This window comes from Apus apus, chromosome Z, assembly GCF_020740795.1.
Source record: "Apus apus isolate bApuApu2 chromosome Z, bApuApu2.pri.cur, whole genome shotgun sequence".
Lineage (NCBI taxonomy): Eukaryota > Metazoa > Chordata > Aves > Apodiformes > Apodidae > Apus > Apus apus.
This window is the reverse complement of record NC_067312.1, coordinates 11230982-11247172: the sequence shown is the minus strand read 5'-3', so window position 1 is coordinate 11247172 and position 16191 is coordinate 11230982. Positions and strand designations below refer to the sequence as shown.

Here is a 16191-nt window from a genome sequence, read left to right as displayed (position 1 = left end):
CACTTGGGGACACTCATGGGCAGGCAGTGAAATCTTGGAGACACTCTTGTGCTGTGATTGCAGCTGGGGACACCCATAAACTGTGATTGCAAGTGGGGATGCTGCAGGCTGTGACTGCACGTGGGGAAACCATGAGCTGGCACTGCCTACATGGGCAAAATCCAGAGGAAGAGAAGCGAGCAGAGCCCCTGAACTCCCTGTCCAGCTGCTGCGTCACAGCAGGGCAGGAGGGCCCCAGCTCCATGCAGGATTCCTGGCACCCAACCTCCCTGCTGCCTTGCACCCTGGTGCCACCATCTGCAGCACCCACGGGGACACCCAGCACATGCATAGCCCATAGGGTGGCATTTCAGGGCCACATGGGACACGCAGGCAGCCTGCTGCCCCTCTCCATCTTTCTGTTCTAAATAAACTGTATTCCACAGGCAAAAAAATGCAAACCCTTCAGATCCTGGCTCCTCCAAAAATAACCCGCGCTTTAATAACGCTCATAAATGCTTCTGGCGCATTCCCAGCTGCAGGGTGGGCTCCAGGACTGGGGTGGGGGGAGGGATGGAAGGAGCTGGCAGAGGGGCTGCCAGAGCTGTGCAGCACGTGAGGAGGGTAGGATGGGATGGGGACATGAGGGCCCCCCCAGCCCATCACCCTGGGGCCGCATCCACCCCTTGCCTGCTGCAACTTTTTGGCACCAGTGCTCCAAGCAAAGCAAATAGTTTTTTGAGAGCTGTAGAAAGTGGCTTTCTAGGAGCCCTCAGCCCTGGGTTGCAGGGAGTGTAGGAGGGACGGGAGCAGCCGAGGACCAAGGGGCTGCTGGCGCCACGGGGAAAGCAGCAGAAGAGCTGCTGCTGGACTCTGGAGAGCAGCTATTTATACTGATGAACTAGGCACATATTTGGACAAGGAAAATCAGTAACCACCAGTACACAACTTCTGAAGGGAGGGGGAAGATCCGCCTCCCATCGTTCCTGGGAGAGGATGGATGGCTTTCTGTGAGTTGCTTTGGCCCAGAGAAACTTCATGGGCTTTGCACACGAGGGAAGGATGATGACGTGCATGGTGTGAGCAGCTAGGCAGCTCCCCTGGAGCCAGGCAGGGCTTCAAGGTTCAGATGGACCCCCAAAAATGATGCAGTTTTCCCGCTTGCTGCCTTTTCCTCCAGGCGTCACAGCCATGTCAGACTGGCACAGCTAGAGCCATCCAACTGCCCAGGCCCACGAGTCTGCCCTCAAAGCTGTCCTCTGAGGTGACCTCTGGGACAAGGGGGTGCAGAGGGGCATAAGTGCACATCCCTCCCATTGCCTCCCCATGCCCAGCCCTGCCCTGGGCTAAGGTCTGCCAGGACAGGGATCCCGTTCCATGCCCCACTCCAGGGTCTGAATGCACTTCCAGGGAAAGGCTTGTGTCGCTGTCTAAATGGAACTTCCTGGGTGCAAACCATGCCGCAGCCTCTCATGCCATTCCTGAGTTCCCTGAGAAACAGGGCTGTGGCTTTCCTGCCCACCTCCAACTTAGGTGGATTTGGGTCCCTGCAGAAGTGCTGGCACCTCAAGACCATGATGCCCCAACTCCAAGCCCCAGCGTGTTCTCACCCAAACCTGTCAAAATAACCCTTTTGTCCAGTGGGTGAGATTTTGGGGAACCGGGACAAAGTGGACCCCACGTCCATCTCCCGGTGTTTGTGCCACCACCCCTTGCCTGTACCCCAGCCAGGAGCACACATCAGCGGGGGCTCTTGCAGCCCTGTTCTAGGGGTGCTGGAGGTCCCTTGGCTCCAGGGTGCTGGAATGAGGCCAGGGCTGTTGCCATACTGTGCCCACTTACTGTCCTTGCTGTCTGGTCAGAGAGGCCCTGTCCCCATCTAGTACCTGGGTGAGAGCCCTGGTGCCGGGTCAGGCGAGCGCAGATTGCCAGGGGACAGCTGGGAGGACTGGGATGCCTGTGAGAGCCACAAATCCACTCTGGAGCCTGGCCAGGGGTGAAGGTCCCAGAGGATGCAGACCCTCTGGACCCCTGGGGATATGCCTGCAAGGGATCAGAGGGTCATCGGCCAGGATGCTGCAGGATGCTGCCCTCATTTGTAGCTCATGCTGCCAGGGATTGGTCCCAGAGACAGGGGACACGTGCCAGCCCGTCCGCGTCCCCACTCCACCCCACAACATCCCTGCCCGCCGTGCTGCTGCATGGGGCCCCCCAAATCCCCGCTGATTGATGGGGTGGGAACAGGTGGGGAAACGCTTGGGGCAGCTGCTGCCCGCACAGGTCGGCCCCAGGGGGCTATTTCGGGGCGTGAGCTCAGCACCAGCAGCTGGGAGGGCTCCGGCCGCATTCCCACATCCACAGCACAGCCAAGGGCCACCACTTCCCCCCTGCTGGGCCACCAGTGACTACGGGTTCCCCCACCTGCCTGCCTGCAGCACCTAACCCAGGGAAGTTTTCGGCTGGCAGCAGGAATGGGACCAGAAGCCCAGGCACCCCCCCTTCCCCTTCCCAAAGACCAAATCCCCCAGCAACACAATCCCCAGGGCTCCTTCCCGTGGCAGTGGCCCCCCGGCAGCACCTGCGAGGGCCGGCACATGGCTGGCAGCGGGGGTCCGGCCTGCCGGGTGCCTGGGGCTGGACGTGCCTCAAATATTTTCCATGCTGTATAAGCACCCATGCTACACTCCCCCCCGCCCCCGTCTCTGCTGGGAGGGCAGGCACCCGTGGGCCCCCTGCCCACCAGCCCCCTCCCCCACCTTTCTCCTGGTGGGGGTTCCGCTGATAGGCAGGTGGCAAGAAAGCAGGAAAATCAGATTTTATTGATGAATGCGTCTTTTCAAGGAGACATTGGCATCCCCCACCCCACCCCGGAGCTTCGGAGGGAGCTGGTTTCCTTCAAAGTTTAATATGGGATGCTTAGAGTATCAAAATAGTGAGAAAAGCCTCAGCGAGTGCAAAGGGGGAGGGACAGGGGTCCTGGAGCCAAGGAGGGGTGGGATGCTGGGCTGTGGGACCCCGGTGAGAGCTGGGTGTTAGTGGGAAGGGCACAAGCTGGGGTAGAGGCAATAAATGAACTTTGAAAGCTGCAGGTTCAATACTAGAGAAATGGGAAAAGTTACAAAAATACTGCGGATCTTGGAAAATGATGCAGGCACTTGGGAAGGATAAAGAAGGCAGAGCTGGCTGGGGCCACGGGACGGGGGAAAGCCCCACAGGAAGGCAAAGATCAGCTCTGGGGGTGAGCCCATCGCTTCCCAACCCCCCATCCTGAGCAGAGGCACTGCTTCCAGCCTTGCTGCTCCCCAGAGGAGCCCTGGCTGAAGAAGATGCTCATAGACGGGAGTCAGTGCCTCCCAGGGAAGCTGGGGAGGAATAGGAAGAGGAGGAAGATTCAGCCAGCAATAAGGCATTGGAGGTGAAAGGCGGCTCCGTGCAAGAGCTCAGGGAGGGACTGTGCTGCTCCCTGATCCTCATTGCAGAGAAAAGGGTAAGGAGAGAGAAGAAAGGAGCACGAGCAGGACAGACAAAGGCACACAGAAATATCCCCTATGGTGGAGCTCTCCAGCCCCGCACCCTGAGGCTGGTGGGTGAGCCCTGAGCCGGTGCAGCCCCAGCTCCCAGCCCAGCCAGGTCCCTCCGGGCGCTCTGGCCGTGCCTGGGTGCGCGAGGGCAGGTGGGCTGGGCGGCAAAGCGGAGCTGCTGGTGCGGCACCGGCTTGGAGCAGCAACTGGGTTAGTCCCGGCGCTCTGGGTGCGGGCAGAGCTCTGGCCTAGCCCAGGCAGCCCTTTGTTTCAGCCGGGTCGACTTAAATAGGAGCGGGCGGGCAGGCAGCAGTCTGTGCAGTGAGCGGCGGGAGAGCGCGGGGATCAGTTCTGCTCCTCATCCCGCAGCTCGGAGGGCAGGAACTTGTACTGCTGCTGCCGGATCATGGCCAGCTTCTTCCGCGCCTCCTCCAGCTCCCGCTCCTTGCGCAGCATCTCCTCCTGGGCGGCGATGATCTGCCGGGAGAGAGCCCTGGGGTCACCAGCTGCCTCAGACAGGGATGGCCAGAGCCTCTGCTGCAGCAATGCTGATGCCAAGGCCAGGCTCTCTGGCTGCTGCTTCTCCCCCTTCACAGCCCCCCCTGGGCTGGTGTGAACCCGCACACAAGGGCTGCTGTCCCTGGGGTGGGGCCAGAGTCCTCTGGAGATAATGGGGAGCACCACAGCTCCCAGGGCTCAGCCCCACATGCCCTGTTCTCAGCTGCAAGCCTGTGGCTGGGGGGCAGCGCTGGGGCCTGTGGCAGCCCACACTGGGCAGATGTCACCTCTTACCCAGTGCTCTGCCCTTCACACATGTAAGGGATACTGGAATAGTGTGGGCACCACATCAAGGAGAATCCAGGGTGTTATGGTCCTGGGAGCATGCACCATGATTGGCTGTGCCCACTGCTACATGTGGCAGGGTGAGGGTGAAGCCACAGTGCTTAACTAGGTGGTATGGATGCACCCACAGTATTTTTGAAGCTCTCTGGAGATGCATCCCATGCCAGTGGCTGGTAGGGGATGTTTCCAAGCTAACACAGGTTGTGGTGGCAGCTAGAGCTGCCCCTGCCCCATGAAAGCAGCCCTGCTCCTCACCTGTGCAATCCCCCCGACCATCTTCTCCTTCACCACCACGGTCTCATCATGGTCCTGGAAGGCAGCTGCCTTCTGTGCTGCCTTCACCAGATTGTCTGACGCTCTCTTCACGGCATTGCCGGCAGCCTGCAGTGGGAAGGAGGAGGACATCAGCCCGAGTTCCAGTCCCAAAGCACAATGGCAGCCTGAGGTGGGGGGTGAAGGAGCCCCTGCCCCAGGCCAAGCTGGAAGGCAGGACAGGCAGCCAGGCATGCTTGGAGCTGCAGGCAGGGATTCCTTTACATGGCTCGCTGCCTTGCCAGCCACTCATGACCATTTCAGGCGCTGCTGCTCCCAGCCAGGCTCTGGCTCCTGTCTGAGCAGTGGGGCAGGGACTAGGGGGGCAGACCCACCAACTCTCCTCTTGACCCCGAAGGACCAGAGCTGGGACCGGATGTTAAACCCCCAATGTGTGGGCATTAATCTTGTGTGCCTCTGAGGATTAAGGGTGCTACAAATATGCCCCCCTAACATTAACCTCTCAAATGCTAGGGATGCAGTGCACATATTTCAGGCATTCCCCTGAACACCATTGGGCTCAAGCAGCCCAGCATCACTCATACACCTGGCAATGCAGCTAGCAGCAAAGTCCGATCGACCTGGAGCCTGTGCTCCAATGATCTCCCTGCTGACAGAATGCAGGCAGAGAGCATGAGCTCTGGGGAGCACCCACATGCCCTCACCCCACTCCCACCCACGCCTCAAGCAGCTGGGAGGAAGCAGCTGGGACTGGGGAAGGCAGCCTGGGACTCACCTGGAGCCGCTTCATGGCTTCCGAGTCGTGGTCAGCCTTCACCTTGCAGGCCACCAGGAGCTGTGCTGTGGAGGCAGCCACCTGCTTGGCAGATGAGATGAGCTTCTCCTCGCTGGCGTGGCCCTGAACTGCTGCATTGGCGGCTTCGCACAGGTTGTTGGTGGCAGCAGCCACCATGCGTGCCTGTGGTGAGAGGGGCTGTCAGGGGGGGTACAGGAGCCAACCCAGGGGAGGGTATGCCTGGACTGGCACCAAGGAGCTTGTGGGGCAGGGCATGAGGACAACCAGCTTCCTTGCCATGTCTCAGCTGGTGGGAGAGGGAGCAAGAAGCATGGCTGCTTCTTCCACTGCAGAGAAGCACAAGGCCAAAGCAGCCTCATCTTTGCAGTAGGAGCCAAGAGGAGAGTCCCCCTCATCCCCTAACCATGGCTTTGATACTCACGGCTGAAATGAGTCCCTGGGACCACTGTCCATCATCCACTGCATTGGCGGGGATGGCGCCCACCTGTGAGAATGGAGAAGGAGTGAGGCTTGCTGCCCTATGCATCCCTTGCCATGGGACACGAAGACTACAAACAGCCCCAGGAGAAGGGAGAATCCACCAAAGCCCCACGTTTTCTTCTTTCTTTCCCTCTTCCTTTACCTTTCCTTGGGCCACTAATTCTCGCTGGGCCGCTGAGGCTGCCTTCACCAGGGCACTCGTGGCTGCAGCAATGGATTTGGCAGCTTCCAGGATCTGCTCCTCGAAATTCAGGCTCTCATCTGCTTGCTGCAGGCAAAAGCAGGGTGTGAGTCCCAGGCAGGGGTGCTGGGACAGTTCAGGCAGAGCAAGATGGTATCAAGGGGCTGAGGGAGCACATATAGAGTTAGATTAAGGGCTGTGGGGGACAAGAGGGTTTGGACTGCTCAAGGAAAAGTCCAGCTGGGGACGTGGGATGCAGCAGGAGCCAGGGAAGAGTGACCAGCCATTAGATGTGGCTTCCCACTGTTCACACCCAGCCGAAGCACAGACAGGATAGCCCCAGTCCACCCCAACCTGAGCTTGGGGTTCAGCCACGACTCAGAACCACTACCTTGGGCTTGGCTCTTGGTTTCAGCTGCTCCAGCTTCTTGGCAGCAGCCTCAATGGCAGCCGCTGCCCCCAGCAGCTCGTTCTCAGCGATGACAGTGGGGTCTTCTGGGTCAACCCACTCCGTCCCTAGTAACACCAGGAAGCAAGGAAGGCTAAACCTGCGTGCAGCCTCATTTCTGACTCGTCCTACCTAGTTCCTCCAGCCTAATCCCAGCCCTCAGTCCTGCCCCTTTGAGCAGGACCCTTCCTCACCTTTCATGGCCTCGGCTGCCTGGATGAGCTCGGTGACAGAGCTGGCCACGCGCTTGGAGTAGCCTGCCAGCTGCTGCTTCAGCTCGTGAGTTGGTTTCTGCAGGATCTGTGGGGAAGGAGCAGATGTAAGCACCTGGAAAAGGCAGATGTCAGAGATCTGTTCAGGGTGCACTCCCTAGGGAAGGAGGCTGGGATCCCCCAAGCTCTCCACACATCTACACATCAGGTGTTGTCCGTGATACTTTCTTGAGTGGCCCTGGCTGGTCTCCTCCTGCCTGAGGATGGGATGAGCTTCCCCTTAGCTCTTCTACATCCACAGCTTCTGGAACATCTCACAGAAACAAGATGTTTGGAACAAGCCTTCCTGCACTCAGCAGCTACCCCCTCCAGGATCTCTTCCCCAACAAAGCGTTTCAGGCTCCTGAAGCATTTCCCCCTTGCTGTCCCCATTTTGGAGATCTGTCTGCAAACAAAAGCTGGGCAAAGGGGGTACCCTGGAGGCATGTCCCAGCCCAGGAGGGCTGTCCCTGCTGGGACAAGGTGGCAGGCAGAGCTACGAGGGTCCTTCAGCGGGGTGACACACATGCAGAGACCACAGCACACATATGTGCACATACACAGGGTCTGTAGGCACAAGCAGAGCTCACCCTGACCAAACTCACACTGCACAGGCAGCAGCTGCCCACCAGCTAGAGCAGGTGTGAGTACAAACACACACACAGACCCTGGGGTCCCTGTGGACACGCAAGTGCCACCCCAGCACTGGGCTGGGCACACAGACACACCGTGAGCAAGGTTCATGCTGAGGTTAGACACCGGCAGGCATCCCAATGCCACCTTACTCACCGGCTGACAGGGAGAGAGGGAGGGAGAAGAGAAAGAAAGAGCAGTGAACAGCCTGGCCAGGACACGTGGATGCTGGGGACAGGGACATGAGGAGCACAGGGGAGGTGGGTGCTCTCCAGTAGGGAGTGCAGCACAACCAAGAGAGGTGGGAATGAAGGATCAGAGGTCCCAGGCGGGAAGCTGTGCTGCCATCATTGGCTCATACTTCAGCCTGGCAGGGCTGGGGGAGCACCTGGATGAGGCTCTCAAGGCCGGAGGAGCCACCCAAACCCAGAGCAGCCACAGAGCCACTCTCCTCCTTGCCCCCTTTAAATCTTATTTCTCCCCACTCTGAACTTCTTCACTGCAGTTTTCAGCCACCAGATCTCTCTTGCTTTTGCAGGGAGAGACCTATTGTTACCAAATACCAAGTCCCTGTGGCGGTTGAAATTCCTTCCCCTCCCCAATGAAATATGTAGGCGTTCCCACTCCTCTGCTGGGAGACACGTTTTCCATCCTGAGTCAAATAACCCTCTTTCTTGAACCCTAACCATGTTCATTCACACTCCATGCAAGGCACTGATCCCCATGGGACCCAGCATACAGTAATGGGCTTGCTGCTGCTGGGGAGTGAGGCAGCATCACATCCACCATCTCCCCTCCCATTCCCTTACATCCTTCCTGCTTGTGGCTTTCCAGGAACCTGCTGCCCTCTGATAAATGGGACCCCATGTGCTTTGTTCCTGCCTCTGCAGACTAGAGTATTGCAGAAGCTGGGGAGGTCATGGCTTTACCCAGGACTTGCGTGAGGCCATCCCAGCAAAGTCTCCAGAGCTGCATGTGGCTTAGAGTCCCCAAGCTGAGGGTACACAGAGATGGGTGGCTTGTCCTCAAACACCCATCCAGACTAAATGCCACGTTATTAAGCCTGCTATCTGTCGTTGCGACATGTTTAAAACTGCTAAGTGGTCTCTCTGGAGCTGAAGGCACCCTGGAGGCTGAGCTTACTAAGATGCACCTGCAGTGAGCACTTCATGGGATTGTAGCAAATATTTAAGAGACATTGTGTGGCAGCTGGATGGTCACACTCTAAATACAGCAGAATAGCGTGTTCCTGCAAGTAGGCTGACCTCAGGCACTGCCAGACTAAGTCACGATTTTCCCAATCATCTGCTAACAGGTCAGCCAGAGAATTTCTCCTTAGCACTCCAACCTTGGCTGCCATGACTTATGTGTGGCTCAAGCATCTTCCAGACAGACATTTGATCTAGACATAGAGGATGGAAAACTCACTGCTCTCCTTGGATCTGAACCCCAATGGTTACTTCCTTCAGATAAAACAACCCTTTGACTTGCTCTCCACCCAGCTTCGATTTCTAGCAATTGACGCCTGCCCATCTCCCCTGTGTGCTGCCAGTGCGGGTTAACCTCTGCCTAAAGGAGCTTTCCCTGCAGGAAACCACAGTCAGAGCTCCACCACCTTGTGTCTGGTGAGCCTGACTGGCACACTCCCACCAAGCCCTTCTAACCAGCTTAGTGAAACCCTACTACAGGCCTGACTCACCCTCAGTCTTTGTCCTGACTCGGGTTTGAGGGCTCCTGCAGCACTGTGGGCTAGGTCTGTGCATCTCTCCAGTGCCCTCAACTCCACCTTTGCAAACTTGCCAAGAATGCAAACCACTGGAAGGACCTCACTGGATCCTTTCTACTGCTCTACAGTCTTAATTTGCTTCTTGTAAACTACAACCGTCTTGTAGGAGAGCTAATGAAAACAGCCAGCTGAAGTTCTTGGGAAGGCTGAGATAGAGGAAGACTGGATAAACAGGGTGCAGCTGCTGTTTGCAATCATCACCTCTGCTATCGTGGGCACGGAGCACCACCCACACTGCTGTGACCTTAACAAGCTCTGTTTTCACACTGCCTGAAGTCTCTTACTCCCACCACTTTTACTGGAAGCTGCTTCAGGATTTTGCTCCTGTGTTGTCAAATTTCCAGCATCCATCTGTTTACAGCCAGTTAATCTCCATCTGTTGTTAGCCAAATACCTTTCTTCAGACCCTCTTTATCTCTTTGCTTCCCAGGCAGGAGCTCAGACATGCTGTGCCAGCACAGGTAGTAAACAGGGCTGTGCAAAAACCTTAGCAGGAGGGGGAGAGCCCAGAAGACCATGGGGATGTGGGGAGCTCCACAGGTGGCCTCTGCACAGCAGGGGAACAGTGGTGGGAACACTCACCACCAGCACATGCTCCAGGAGCTCCAGGTAGCCATCGGCACACTCCTTGCCAAAGCGCAGCGCCCGCTGCCGCACGTCCCCGCTCACTTCTGGGTGGTAGGCAGCTTCCTGAAAGCCGGAGACAGGGAAGATCCCACTGGCATCCAGCGCCACCCCTGCTGGCACCCGCAGCCCCCCACAAACCTTGCTAGACCCACATCCCCACCCCACCTTGCAGGCACGCAGCATATCGGCGATGGCGCGGCGGCTCAGGTTCGCCGTGGCGATGACATCCTCCTGCCGACACGAGTTGCCGGCGGCCACTGCCTTGGCTGTGGCCATCGTGATGCCTTTCGTCATACGGATGAAGTCCTCTGGGGTGGAGACCTTGGCAGGTGGCACTGGGGAGGAAAAGACCTGCAAGGGGAGAGGCAGAGGTGAGCCCCAGGGCAGCAGGCAGGAGGGATGGCGGCAGCACCGTGGCCGTACTCACTGCCAGCTCTTGGCGTATGTGCTCTATGGTGGCCTCCAGCGCCCGCGTCCCCTTCGTGGCCTCGTCCTCAACAGCCTTCACTGTCTTCAGCAAGGAAGTGACATTCGTCACCATCACCTGTGGAAGGGAAAAGGGAGCCTGGTGAAGTGCCATGCAAGCTCGGGGCTGCTGCCAGCACCTGTCCCTCCCCTGCAGTTTGGTACAAAATAGCCCCATCCCCATACTCCTCTCACACCACCTCATCTTGTTCTCCTATTTAATGCCTCCTCTGCATGCTGTGCCCTACCTTTCATGTGCCCCTTCCTCCCCTCTTGCCCTGCCTGCCTGCCCCAAAGTTGTCCTCCTGCCCCCAGCTAGGCAGAGAAGCACTCCCACTCTTCTCTTCAGTCCTCTCTGCACCATACCCTCCTTCCCAGCATGCCCAGTTCAGACCTTGGCAGAGTTCTTCAGCTGGTAGACAGCAGGGTCATCCCCAGCTTTGCCAGCAGCTGCCTTGGTGGCACCAATCAGGTCTCCAAGTGCTTTGGCCACATCCTTCACAGCATTGATCAGGACCACCTGGGGAGAGCAAGACCAGGGCAATGGTTTGCATCAGGTCACACTCAGGCACCTGGACACATAGGTTGTGTGGCCCAGCAGTGAGAAATTTGGGTACCCCAGGCCACACATGGGGTCCAGCTCTGCCAGCACCAGCCAAAGCCCAGCCAATCCTCTCCACAACATGCAGGATGCAGCCCAGAGTGCCACATGACACCTGGAACCCTCAAGCCTCTCAAGCGACATACAAGAAGCCTCCATTCACCCTATACACCCCATCCCACCTGAGTCTCCGGGTCTTCAGATCCCAGGCTAGCAGCACCCAGCTTCACCACTTCTGCCAGGCGGGTGATGGTGGACACAGAGGACTGGGCAGCCTGGGCTAGCTTCTCCTGGCTGGCTGTGGCATTCTGCACTAACACCTTAGTGTCCTCCACCAGTGCCTTGGCAGTCTTCAAGATGCCCTCCCTAGGGAGAAGAAGTGAGTCAGAGAGGACAAAGCCCTCTACATGCACACATGGTCCCTGGTGTGTAGAGACTGTGCACCCTGCTGTCTGTAAGTACAAGGTGGAGTACAAGCTCAATCCTGGAGACATTCAAAACTTGTCTGGATGTGTTCCTGTGTAATTTGCTCTAGGGGATCCTGCTCTAGCAGGTGAGCTGGACTAGATGATCTCCAAAGGTCCCTTCCAACCCCAACCACTCTTCTGTGATTCTGTGTGTGTGAGCTGAACTTGCAGCTCTCCTTGGGGCTAGTCCACTGCTCAGAAAGACAGGAGACCATGGGACAGAGCCTGACCACCCCCATCTCTGAGCTGAGCAGAGGCTGGGCGAGGTGCCTGGGTACCTGTGGTCTGCAAAGGTCTCAGAGTTCTCCCGGTTGAGGGTTCCTGCCGTGGCAAACATGATGGTGGTGTCGAGGTCAGCAATGATGCCAGAGACAGCACTGGCTGCTGTGATGCAGGCTTGTGTCCCACGGTTCCCAGCCTGAAGAGCTGCCAGCACGTGAGACACCTGTGGGGTACAAGTAGGGTGACTGGGGCATCAGAGCAGGTTCAGGCAACCCCTGCTGCACACACCTTCTCTGACACCTCCCAGGATGAAGCTTCTCCATACCAAGGAAAGGAACTGGGAATTGTGTGGTCTGGACACTGCTTCTTAGCTTCCAGTTATTTATTTTTACTTTGTGCCTATTGTGTTTGGGGGTTCAGAAGATATTGGACTCTAGTAGTTTCCAAATAAATGAGGTTAACATTATGGGCAACAGAACATCACAGCTCATTCCCTCTTTAGCTGCTAAGCTCAGTATCTGTTCTTGGGCAAGCGCTCATGGGAGAACAAGTTTCCTGATGGAAAGCAATCTTGGAAAGGAAGAATCTGCAGGAGGTCCTGAGCATGCAGGCACATGCCAGGCATGATGAACAAGTGTTTGTTTTGCTTTCATGATTTTGCTGACAAGCACTGCTCCTCTACGCTTTCCAAGCACAGTTTTTAGCCATGTCTTCATCTGTTATTCAAAAGTCTGATCTTCAGACTGAATAATGGACAGAATGCTGTCCACCATGCCAGAAGCAGGTGAGGGGTAGATCCATCACCCAGAAAGAGAAGCTAGCTTGGCTGGAGATGGAGCAAACACTATGCCCAGTGCTACAAGGGCTGATTTGAGCTACCACCAGCGTGTAAATCAGTCTCCCTTGGCAGGCTTTCATTGGCACAACAGCAGGCAGCACCTGGAGGTTAACACTCACCCACCAAAGCACAAACAACAGTTGTGGGTGCCTGGAGAGGGGGGTCCATCCTCCACCCTGTCAGCTGGGCAGGGTGAGCTGAGAGAGGTGGAAGAGCCCACCAAGACTCAGGGAGAACCTAGCATGCTGGCTCCAGGAGCATATGGCTCAATACGGCATCCCTCCCACCTCATCATGCCTCTCTCTGGGCCACTTACCTTCTCAGAAACCTTTCGTGCACTCTCTATCAGCTCCTTCTTGGTGTAGGCATCACTGGGGCTGCACTGCAGGGCTCCAGCCTTGGTGACCAGGGCAGCACAGCCATGACCCAGCTCCTGCACCCGGCGCTTGATGTGGGAGCCAATCTGGAGGGGAATACATGTGTGAGAGACCCAGCATCTGTGGTACCTGCTGGGAAACACCAGCCACTCCCACCCAGCTCCTCTCTCCCAAACCTCCCACTCCAGAGGGGGAACATGGAAAGGAGGCATTGCTCCACGTTTGCACACTGTCTTGCAGGGGAGGTGTGCAGGCAATGCTGCCTGTCCCCAGCTGACAGGAGGTTTGAGTGTCCCTGTCCTCTGCTCTCACACCTCAGCAGACCCTGCTCTGCCCCGCAGCACAACTTGAGCACCCTCCCCCATGCTCGCACCTCCTCGTTCTCAGCAGTGAGGGCAGCCAGCTTGGCTTCTTGTGCCAGCTGCCCATAGTCGTTGGTGAGCTGGTTGGCCAGTATGCCCAGCTCGTCCGGGTTGGTGGTGGATTTGGTGACCTGTCGGTGAAAGAAAAGTAGGAGTTGGAGGGGACCAGTGCTGGGATGGGCAAGCAAGGAGGATAGTCACCCTGCCTGGGAGGCAGGCACCGCTTCCAGCAGTATCAGGCTTGCTTGCACCCACCATCTCCTGCACAGTCACTGCAATGGCCTTGGCTGTCTTCACCATGGTGGTCTGGTAGTCCACAAAGCTGCCCTCTGGCTCACCCATTGGCCCCTCATCCAGCTGCAAGAGACAATCACGAGACTCTGGCTCCAGCTCCAGTCCAAATAACCTGTAGGGTTTCATGCTGACTGTTCCTCTCTCCCACCCATAGCCCTGGCCAGGTCCACTCCACCCTCCCCTCACCTGGTTGATGGCCTGAGTGATGGAGTCCACCATGCCCCCCACAACACCTGCAGCGCTGGCTGCCTCATTCAGGGTGGTGGTCAGGTCCTCCACTGCTTCCTTCATCATCTGCACAGCCTCCTCCAGAGCCTCCTGGGTGTGGGCAGCTTGCTGCAAAGACGAGCCAGAGTGAGGATATGTGGGCAGCAGATCCCATCCTGACAGGTTCCCATGTTTGGCACACACATGTGCACCACACAGCACCCACACGCAAAGGGGAGCATCCCACTGACATGTGTCCCTCCTGCTCACCTTGGGGTTCCCACCAGCCTCCTTGGCTGTATACAGCATCTGCAAGGCAGACTCAGCCAGCGTTTTGGTCTGGTCCAGGAGATTCATCTGCTGCTGGTGGTTGGGTGTTTTGGAGGCAGCGCCGACAGCCGCCATAATGAGCGGCTCAAAGTACTGAGCCATCTGGGACACCTAGGGAAGAGCAGCATCAGCACCAGCAGCTTCCAGCCCCAGCTCCCTTGTGCCTTTCCTCCCACCACGAGCTCCTCCATGTGCACTGAGTGCCTCGTCAGCAGCTCCCTATCCCCATGTTACCTTGTGCCCCAGCTGCGAGGCCTCGGCCCGTGCTGCGCTGGCCACAGGCTCAATCAGGTTGCTGATCTCCTGGACAGCTGTGATCATCTGGTTGTGCAAAGCCTGTTGCAAAGAGAGGGCATCGCATGAGGCTGCAGCAGGGCTGGGGTCCTGCTGGGAGCCTGGGGAAAGGACGCCTGCCTCTGTTGAGCCTTGCAGTAGCACTTCCCTGACCCACCTCCTGGGAGATGTCTTCTCGGGGGGCCAGCTGCTGGCTGATGGCAGCGAGGGAGGCCTGGTCCACCTCCCGCATGCATCTGTTCAGGACTTCGATGGCTTCATCACACTCCCGCTGTCCTGGAGCTTTGTCCCTGCATGACAGAGGAATCAGTTATGCCACCCCTTTGCCCCCAGGAATCTGGCATCATAGAGCCCCAGCATGCTGGCACGCATTCCCATCAACCAATCCCAGGGATAGAGGAGCAGCTCGGGTGCAGGACAAGAGGGACAGCATCTCCCGCCCCAGCCCTTGCCTCCATCCATCGGCAGCGGACAAGGACAAGATGAGACAAAGCACCCTCAGAGATGTTAGTTCAAAGCAGGAGTACCTGCCAGCAGGGATGGGGCTGTGGCCAAGGGCAGGACTCGCCTCACCTCATGTTGGTGATCAGCTTCTTGATGGAGTCTGAGACGGTGCGGGAGTGTCCAGCCAGCACCGACCACTGCGGCGGGTCCTTGGGGTTGACGGCCAGAGAGCGGGCGGTCTGGATGAGGCCAGCAGAGCTCTCCAGCATGGTCTTGGCTGAAGAGACAATGGGCTCCATGGCTCTGCGCCCCTGTGAAAGGAGATCGGAGAATGGCAGGGGCTGAAAGGGAACGCTGGAGATAATCTGCAAAAACAGGTTGCACAGGATGGTGTCCAGGCAGATTTTGAGTATCTCCATAGAAGGAGACTCCATAGCCTTCCTGGGAAGCCTGTTCCAGTGCTCTGCCACCCTCAAAGTAAATTTTATCCTCATATTCAGATGGTATTTCCTGTGTTCCGGTTTGTGCCTGTTGCCCCTTGCCCAGCTGGTCACCACTGAAAAGAGTCTGGCCCCATGCTCTTGACAGGTGAACTTTAGCTATTTTTAAGCATTTATAAGATCTCCTCTCAGTCTTCTCCTGGCTAAACAGACCCAGGTCTTCATAAGGTAGATGCTTGTAAGATAGATGTTCCAGTGCCCTGATCAACTTCGTAGCCCTCCTTCCAGTAGTTCCTTGTATTTCTTGTACTGGCGGCCCAGAACTGGACACAGTACTCCAGATGTAGCCTCTGGCCTCACTAGGGCAGAGGGGGAAGAAGATGCCCCTCAACTTGCTGGTCACACTCTTCTTTATGCACCCCAGGATGTCATTTGCCTTCTTGGCCACAAGGGTATATTGCTGGGTGACTGTTGCCCACCAGGACTCCCAGGTCCTTCTCCACAGAGCTCCTCTCCAGCAGGCAAACCTCTAACCTGCACTCGTGCCTGGGGTTACTCCTCCCTAGGTGCAGGACCCTGCACTTGCCTTTACTGAACTTCATTAGGTTCCCAGTGATGAATCAGTGATGTGTGTGAGGGACTGTGCCTGGGAAGTTAGCCCCCACCCCCATGACCCTCAGCTCAGAGCAGCCCCTCGAAGTGCAAGGCTTGCCACCCTCCCAAGGCACTATCCCCACATGGGGTCTTCCATCACAAGCTCAGGAGCTCCTCCTCACTCTCTGGCAGCCCCCATCACCCTCCCAGCCCCTGTGGCATCCTACCTCTGGGCTGATCTGGGCAGGAACAGTGGCAAACTCTGGGTTGGAGGCAAAAGCTGTCAGGTTATCCACAGCCTCTATGAGAGGGGCGGTGGCAGCGCGGCACCGCTCCCGGTTCTCTTCGTTGAAGTCACCATCCAGTGCCTGGTGTGGAGAGATCAGAGCAGTTATCCAACCTGCACGGTGCCCCACATCCCATCCCCACCACGGTGCC

At 57.4% G+C, this 16191-nt stretch overlaps 1 protein-coding gene across 2 annotated transcripts in view; it reads right to left on the bottom strand.

Moving 5' to 3' along the window:
• Positions 1-2780: 2780 nt before the first annotated feature.
• The window catches only part of TLN1 (talin 1), a 37302-nt gene continuing 23891 nt past the window's right edge, over positions 2781-16191 (bottom strand). For both annotated transcript variants that reach the window (XM_051642116.1, XM_051642117.1), the window contains 22 exons: positions 15981-16121; positions 14849-15030; positions 14433-14565; positions 14216-14317; positions 13922-14092; positions 13631-13780; positions 13406-13507; positions 13162-13281; positions 12728-12874; positions 11630-11796; positions 11067-11250; positions 10678-10803; positions 10246-10362; positions 9984-10169; positions 9774-9881; positions 6716-6821; positions 6465-6589; positions 6035-6160; positions 5834-5896; positions 5392-5574; positions 4599-4724; positions 2781-3977 (listed from right to left, as the gene is read on the bottom strand). In XM_051642116.1, the coding sequence (XP_051498076.1) occupies positions 3846-3977; positions 4599-4724; positions 5392-5574; positions 5834-5896; positions 6035-6160; positions 6465-6589; positions 6716-6821; positions 9774-9881; positions 9984-10169; positions 10246-10362; positions 10678-10803; positions 11067-11250; positions 11630-11796; positions 12728-12874; positions 13162-13281; positions 13406-13507; positions 13631-13780; positions 13922-14092; positions 14216-14317; positions 14433-14565; positions 14849-15030; positions 15981-16121 (2997 nt within the window). In that variant the 3' untranslated portion in view covers positions 2781-3845. The remainder of the gene's footprint in view (positions 3978-4598; positions 4725-5391; positions 5575-5833; positions 5897-6034; positions 6161-6464; positions 6590-6715; positions 6822-9773; positions 9882-9983; positions 10170-10245; positions 10363-10677; positions 10804-11066; positions 11251-11629; positions 11797-12727; positions 12875-13161; positions 13282-13405; positions 13508-13630; positions 13781-13921; positions 14093-14215; positions 14318-14432; positions 14566-14848; positions 15031-15980; positions 16122-16191) is intronic.